An 8596-nucleotide genomic window follows, 5' to 3' on the forward strand; every position below is an offset into this window, starting at 1 on the left:
ATTGATATGCACATCCATAAATAACCACTATAAATTCTAAAATCGAAATACATTGTTAGATTGTTGATTTAAATTCTAAAACTTTCTTTACTGTTAAAACTTGTGTACTTGAGAATGGTCGCACCAGTAATCGAAACGTCGTACCTGTTTTAAAAAATTAACCTTCCTTGCTGTAAAAGCTGTAACTTGTAATAAAATAACAGTAACAAATATAATTTTGCTGCTAGAGAGGTCGCTAACGCTGATCGTAAGTTTCATGAAAGAGGTAAGCTAGTTCTAATTAAAAATTAGACTTTGGTCTCGGAGTTATTGAATTTAAAAGTAAAATATTATTTATTTATTAGGAACATAATAACAGGCATATGTTTGAGTTCAGTTTTGGTCATTTACCAAGTCCACTTAATTAAGCACAACAATGTTAAATTTGGTATACTATTTGACAAGTAACAAACTTGTATAAATAATAGCTATTTATCTTGTACTTGAAAGTTGCAGTAAACAAATTATCAAAAATTTAAAAATAACTAATCAAAACTGATACTGTGATAGTGATACTGTCACAGTGGTGTAGGAAGGAGTTACAAATTGGGGTGCTTGGCTAGACATACAGATTTTACAATGAGAGATTGAAAATATAAGGAGCTACTAAAACTTTAGTGTTGAGGTAGGGGAGTCTATGCTTGCAGTCAGTGCTATTACTCCTCTAATGTGCACCTTTACTTTATACCATAAAATTACTTTTCTTGCTTACATGATATTGATAGGGGCATAATTAGCAGATTAGTAAAGTTTGCTGGTGACCTTAAAATCTTGGTTATTTCTAACTATTGAGAATGTTTCACCGCTACAAAATGACTTGGATTTTCAGATTAGATAGATCTTTGACAAAATGATATTTCCTGATAGGGTCACTATAGTTTGGATTACACATTTAAAACAGATAATAACAAACTCAATAGCATGTCTGAAGTCAAGAGAATTATCTTATGATAATAGTAGATAAGTTTACTAGAGCTAGGTAATTAGTGAAATATCTATTAATTGTTGGGCTCATTATTTAATTACCTACAACTAATCAGTTATTCTCAAATGAGTCGTAAATAGTTGGAATAATCAAAAATAGTAATAATCAGAAACACTAATTTCATTTAGTTGACTATTTTCTTGACATTAATCAATTTAATTGTAATTTTGATTAATCGATTATTTTATTTGACTAACTGATGTAATCATTGTTCTATAAGTATTGCTGTAAGTGCTATATTGCTTGTATCAAAGCTAATAAAATTTTAGGACATTTATAGACATTACAGATCAAAAGATGCAATTCTAAATATATATACTAGTTAGGCCTCAGTTGGAATACTGTGCACAGTTTTGGTCTTATCTAAGAAATTTACAGGGATAAATTAAGAAGATGTAATAGCTTATTTACTTTTGAGGAAACAAGGGTAAGAGGTGAACATATTGAACCTTACAAGATTATCCAGGATGTTGATAGGATTAAAGCCTCTGGTTTCTTTGTGCTCTATTCTGAAGATAATAAGATGAAAGGACACAAGTTTGAGATTTGGAAAAAAAATTCATTCCAGCCTCTGGTTCAAAAAATTTTATTTTTAACACAAGGTGATTGACTTATGGAATGAATTACCATTGGTAGTAGTGGAGGCCAGAACATTATGAGTTTAAAAGGAGAATTGATGATTTTCTGAAAAGTAAAGGACGGGTTTAAATTTTTACTTTTTACAAGTTTGTGTGTTCAAGATGAACCTTAAAGAATATGTTATTTTATTCCCAAGTTCCATTATCACCTTAAAAATTTAAATCAATCTATCTTTAATGAATATCTGAAGAGCTTCTTCAAACATTTTACTGTCAAACCTGTTTAAGTGGAGCCTATCTGTAGCATATAATTCACCTTTACCCTGAAAACTGCCCTAAAGGTCCAAACATCACACCTGTTTTTCTGAGAATATTTCTGATAAATATCAGACATGGATTTATCAGTTGTAAGAGCAAAACATTTTTTATTTTCTTGCAATGTTTCACCAGGTTTACATGGCATCATCAGGTGAGATAGAAGAACTGAGGCTAAAAGAAATTAAGAGAATTGCATGAGTATCAACAAAATGTGATTCAGCAGTTGAATTATTAGTATAGTATTTATCAATGTCAAATATATTAAAATAAAACTTGAGCCTAAGCATAATTTTTTTATGTAGGAGCAAAAGTGATTAAAAAAGATATAAATGAACACTTTTGTAATTGTTAAGAGTTCTTTCTGATAAGTAATTTCTGATAAATGTTCATGCAAGCTATGGATCCCACTAAATAGTTCATTCCTACATTTAGCCCAGGGAAATACTCATAAAAAAGCCAAGCTTCCATTTCTATCTCTAAACTGCTAAATAACTTCTTTGTAAATAGCTCTTCTGATTTACCATTTCTAATATCATACCTTTTTATGTGCATTACAAAAACAACAAGTTCCATGATAGCAGCTACTAAACTGCCAAGACACTAATATCTCATACTTTAGTACCTGGCAAGCATATTCTAGTCGTAGTCTTCGTCTACTACCTATTCTTCACTGGAGATAATTTCATCAGTATACATAATGAAGTTTAAGGATATGTTGAGGCCCTTTTCATTTATATTAAACACGTTACCTAAATTATAATAACACAAATGTAATATTTTGTACTTACTATAATTAAATGTAATTCACTAAGTATTTGTCCAACTTATGAATTGATCCAGGGCAATCTGTAGTACTCTGCATCCTTAATATAGCTAGAAACAACCATTACTTTAATGTTGTTCATTTTTATAAACTAGTAATTACATCTATATCAATATCATTGATACAGATAAGAAAAAGCAAAGGCCCAAGCATTGACTCCAGAGGCACACCAATAATATAGGTCCAGATTGTCCCAAACCCCAACAGTGTGATATTATTAGCTAATCTTCAGTGTGAAATCTTACTAAAACTTTTTAAGATCTAAATACACTAGATCTACACCTTTTCCATTCTCCAGATAACCTCAAAATCAACAGATTCGCGAGGAAATAATTCCTTTTAGAGAATCCATGTTGATTCTCTTTTAGATCATATTTCAGTAAATGATTTTGCAAAGCTTCTTTATCAGACTTGCCAGAGTTTTCAAATCTGTATTTTTAATCTCTAAATGTTTTTATTTGTATTACCATATTTGCACAATACTTGTCATTGCTAAATAATTCATATGTAGTTTAAAATTCATTGCAACACTATGAAAAGTGTCTTACAGTCAAGAATGCAGTAGTTTTCTACTAATTGTACTGTCATTAAGTACTGTGTAAATTGACTATTTCAAAAGCTAGTTTAAATTAGATGTAATATTCTGACTGTAAAGTAATGTTAGTTTTATGAATTTTAATAGGTCATTCAAATTGAGTGAAAAGTGTTCTTATGACTTAGCAGTGTAGGTTTACTTTATAAGCTCATAAGAAAATTTAATAAATGCAAATATTACAAAATTAAGCATGCATATTAATCTCAAAAAAAAATCTCCATGATGAACATTAACACAATACATGTCATGATGAAAAAAAATTGTCTTTGTTACAAATATGCTTTCATAATTAAGTTTTCAGTAAATGATCATGATAACTAACAGTTTAATATGGAGAGTAAAAATCCTGTCATAGGAGCCAAAAAAGTCTTTACTTTGTCATCTAATTTATGGGGCAGTATTTTCAATACTTCAAATGGTCCATTTCCTCATAAACTGTTTTTATGAGTTAACTACATAATGTTACTGGACAGTTGAACTTTGATAACAAGAATGAATGTATGTCCTGTTCTTATAATTCTGTTTCTTTGCATAGTATGATAATTTTCTAACCTCTGAAATTTAGCTTATTATAATTTTGATCTGATATTACCACTTAAATTTATTTATTTATGATACATTGTATAAAAAGAGAAATGCAAGGGTTTATTATTTAGCCGTGTTAATATTCAACAAATCAGTATGATCAAGCATGTGTAAAAATGTGTTCACTGATAACCAACCATTTTTTTGTGTTTGTGAAAAAGATGTTTTGATTGGTAGCTTTGGTTCTTTTTTAAATATGGTACATGTCAGTAAATTTGTTAATAAGTCAGTGATAACACTGTGAATTATAGAGGAGTAATGTGTCCTCTGGACTACTAGTCACGTATTCTATATAAATGCTAGCCTAAAATTTAATCCACAGATCTGGTTTACAAAAATTCAGAAACATAAATTAATAACTATGAGTATTTCCTTGACTCATGGAAAAACTTGAGTTATAGCCAGGATTCAAGAAAACAACTTACTCCACAATTTTATCTTAATTAATAACTTGGTTATATCCTTGGCTTCAGAAAAGCTTAAAATATTAACTTATTGTTTGTATACCAATAATAATAACTTTGACTCATGTAAATGACTGATTGTTATAATACTGAATAAAGAAAAAACTTGTTACAGCCATAAGACCTAGAGAAAAATTATTATTAAAGATAAAACTCAAGTAAATACATAGTTGTAGGTTTGAATCCAGTAAAAGTGTGATGGTTGTAATGTGAAAGTAAAAGCTTTATGTTTATTGACTAAAGTAGAAATATTGTTAAATATACAGTCTTTATTGAAATGAAAGATTATAGATTAGTCAGGTTGTAAATATACTTTAAATTCAGTTTTATAGTTTTCAAATTATATCAGACAGATCTATTTTTTAATGGTCGCAGAAATACGGGTTCTTTTAACCATACCATAGGTCTGTCTGTTGCTGAGATCACTTTTGTAGGCATATTTTCCACCTGAAAAAAATCTTTGAATGCTTATATTAAAGTTGAATAGAAATGTGCTCTTAAAAAGCTTAATATTGAATGTTGCAGTAAAATATTTTTCACCCCATTATATGAGAAGTCAAATAGGTCTACTTGTCCATTAAAATGTATATATATATATATGTATTATAGAATAAAGAAACATGCACCCTCCACAATAAGCCCATTGTGAGAAAATAATGCAGGTACATTATAGGCTGGCTGTTTAATTTGGCATGAAATAGAATGAACTTTAAATTAATTTTAATAATGTGAGATTCCATTGAGATGCACTTAAGCAACATCATAATATATATGATTTTGTTTATATTGAGGAAGGGTTTCATTAAATCAAGTAAAAATTTAATTACATAGATTACAAACAATTACTTGAACTTATGGGGTTTTGAGTCCTTTTTAATTCATCATACAGTAACCTAACTTAATTTTTCTATGTGAATAATGTTATGACATTGCCCCAAATTCATTATTCTGTATTATACAGCAGATCAAATGTTTACTGATCATATATATGTGTTAAAGATTTTTTTTTCCTTTCTTACCCAAGGTAAAATTTAAAAGAGAATCTCTGACGTAGAGGCCTAATGCATTCCTTGATTGGATGAAAAGAAAAAACATTTTTAAACATATATATATATAATTATTTCAATTATAAAGCTAAGAGTCCTTTGAAAAAATGTTATTAAACCATTATTCACTCAAACTGTTTTTTGTTTCTGTTTACAGATAAATTGGTAATGAACTTTTGAGGCATAGCAAATCAGTCACTCATGGCATCAGAAGGAGCCATTGTACTAAGCTATGGAGACATATTGTTACGAGAATCTGATGTCAACTTATTGAATGATGGTCAGTGGCTAAATGATAATATCATTGCTTTCTGGCTTGAGTATCTTCAGAATGAAGTCTATGGTGATCATAGTGAATCAGTACTATTTATCAGCCCATCAGTGGGACATCTGTTAAAGGCTGGGGATCCAGAAGATGCTCAGAGTATTCTTGAATCAATGTGTCTGAGCAAAAAAGAGTTGATCTTTCTTCCCATTAATGACTGCACTTCTGCAGAAGCTATGGGAGGTAGTCATTGGAGTCTTCTTGTGTACTGCTCAGCACCTTGGGGATTTCAACATTATGATTCTCATACTGGCAGTGTGAACCTACTTTATGCAGAAAGAGTTGCTTGTCTAATTGCTCCATATGTTGGTAAAGAATATGATCCTAACCAAATAGTTCAAGTACTTGAAATGGAGTGTACACAACAACACAACAGCTATGACTGTGGAATTCATGTCATCTGCAACACGGAAGCTATCTGTAGAAAGCATTTCCTTAATGATTCACGACATATATCTGATATTGTTTCCTCTGAAACTTTATTCAAGGCAAGACAAGATCTACGAAATCTAATTTATTCTCTGCAAGGGAAAACTTCTGTGTGACTGTAATTCCTGCTTTTTTAGTGAATGTATAGTGGCTCAAAATACATGTTTTGTAATGGTGAAAATTTGAAGTGTTGTTTTTTCAGTATGTGTTGAAGTTGGCCTTAATGTTAAAATAAGTATACGTGGTGCTTTGAGTATATTTTTGAAAGATTTCATTGTTGTTGTTAATGTGCTCTTATACACTGCAAATTGTTGGAACATTTCAAGTACACCCTAAGCCTGAACTTAAGAAAGATAGAAAAAAAAACAAGGTCATGGTAGAATAATGAAACCATTTTAGTCTTGGTTGCTTATTACTAACTTTTTGTGATGTGTAGGACATAGAACATTGTGATATTTATTAATTGTATTAAAAATTGTAGCTTTTCTCATTCTGATGGTAACTTTTAACTTAAATTTCAATGTATGTCTGCATACTATTTTGTGAAGGTGGGCAAGCATTCTGTATACATGAAGACCTTTGTCACAATGTTTCAGATAATAATTATGATAAAAAGCTCTGATTGTATGTGAAATGGTTATTTTAATTTAGTAAAACAATAAAATAACTTATCAAAATAATAACTACTATTTTTTGAAACTTTTAGCTTTCTAATGAACAAATAGAAATTCATACATAACACACACAAAAGTCATCCATAAAGGATGTCACATGATTTAGGCTACTTTCTGACCCACCCCCCTTGTCATACTTGGTCACATGGACGGCCCCCTAACCAAAGTAAATGAACACTTCGACAACAGTTGGTAGTAAAAACATACACACGTTTTATCTCTAACTAGGATTGTTCTACCAAAAGTTAATACTCTATAAAGGTTAATTTCATTGAAGTTCAGTGGCATATCAATCATCAGACTGTTGAACTGAGTGCCATTCTGAAAAGGGCCTCTCAAGTAATTCAATTTTTTATGCTATACTAGTGCAGCATTTTACACAGTTCAATGTTGCTGTAAAGTATAAAGGTGTTGGGTCCCCTTCCCTTTAAAAAAAAACTGAAACAGGGCCCCAAAAAAAGGTTCTGATGCCACTGTTTAAGTTAAAATAAACTGTCATAAGAAATAAGTGAAGAAGCCTATTAAGGTAACATCAGTGATCTCATCAGTAGCTGTTATTCTTGTTAGAAGTATTTTGTTGAAGGGACACAACTGCACCATGCCATTTCTCTTCATTATGATAATGTTGAGCTAAAGTATGTGAATGATTTTTGTGACTAGACTTATCAAAATTTTAAGGTGTTTTGTGACAAATATGTTATGATTAAAGTATTATATATTTGGGTGATGAATACCATCTTCTGTATAGTGTTTAATGACAGTAACATTAAAAAATTATAAATTAGTAAAAAATGGATGGATCATTATGGAAAAAGTTATATAATCTAATCAGTGTCGGAAAAACAATTTTTTAATATTAAAATGCTGTGCTTCAGTTTTTCTGCTGGAACGTGGAACTTTCATACATTTAGAATGTTAATATTCAGTAGCATACTTTTTTTACTGATTCACCAAGTTTTTATTTGCCAGCAAATCTATAAGTTATTCATCAATTCCAAATAATATCCATTTGAAATCCCAACCTTAAAAAACGAGTTTTGGGACTAGAAATGAAAGCAATGTGTGATCTTCAAACAGTTGAACAATTAGAAATAATAATACAAGTTAATTACAGAAAATTAAAAAACCAATACATGACCCAAAATGTTGGCAAATACTGGAAGAACAAAACTTAGAATGTAACCAGAAACTTACAAGATCTGATGAAAAGATATGAGTAGGAATATAGAAAAATACTGAAAGAACGTGATCACTGATTTAAAATTATTGTCAAATATTAAATAAACATTACAGAAGGCTCTTGAACATGTGTATACAAAGGTTATCATTACCCAAGATAATTTTCAAAGTGGAGGAGTTGGAAGTTGTGAATGACAAGCTCATGGAAGTTCAAGAATATGGATAAAGATTTCTACATCATAAAAAAATGCAATTTACAAGATTGTAACTGTTTGTTTGTTTTTAAGTTTCACGCAAAGCTACACGAGGGCTAGCTGTCCCTAATTTAGCAGTGTAAGACTAGAAGGAAGGCAGATAGTCATCACCACCCACCGCCAACTCTTGGGCTACTCTTTTACCAACGAATATGGGATTGACCGTCACATTATAACGCCCCCACGGCTGAAAGGGCGAGCATGTTTGGTGTGATAGGGATTTGAACTCGCGACCCTCAGATTGCGAGTCGAGTACCCTAACCACCTGGCCATGCCGGTCCCATACGGGATTGTGATGCTAG

At 30.7% G+C, this 8596-nt stretch overlaps 1 protein-coding gene across 3 annotated transcripts; it reads left to right on the forward strand.

Annotated features, from left to right (window-relative positions):
* Window positions 1-206: 206 nt before the first annotated feature.
* On the forward strand, window positions 207-6867 carry LOC106458104 (sentrin-specific protease 8-like). Of its 3 annotated transcripts, none has more exons than XM_013917562.2 (2): window positions 207-265; window positions 5591-6867. In XM_013917562.2, the coding sequence occupies exon 2, from the start codon at window positions 5635-5637 to the stop codon at window positions 6301-6303; it is 669 nt and encodes a 222-aa protein (XP_013773016.1). In that variant the 5' UTR covers window positions 207-265; window positions 5591-5634; the 3' UTR covers window positions 6304-6867. The 3 variants fall into 3 exon arrangements, with proteins under 3 accessions (XP_013773016.1, XP_022239947.1, XP_022239948.1); XM_022384239.1 differs by having other exon boundaries at window positions 256-321; XM_022384240.1 differs by lacking the exon at window positions 207-265 and adding an exon at window positions 644-664.
* The last annotated feature ends 1729 nt before the right edge of the window (window positions 6868-8596 follow it).

The sequence above is a fragment of the Limulus polyphemus genome, unplaced genomic scaffold (assembly GCF_000517525.1).
Source record: "Limulus polyphemus unplaced genomic scaffold, Limulus_polyphemus-2.1.2 Scaffold417, whole genome shotgun sequence".
NCBI classification, from domain to species: domain Eukaryota; kingdom Metazoa; phylum Arthropoda; class Merostomata; order Xiphosura; family Limulidae; genus Limulus; species Limulus polyphemus.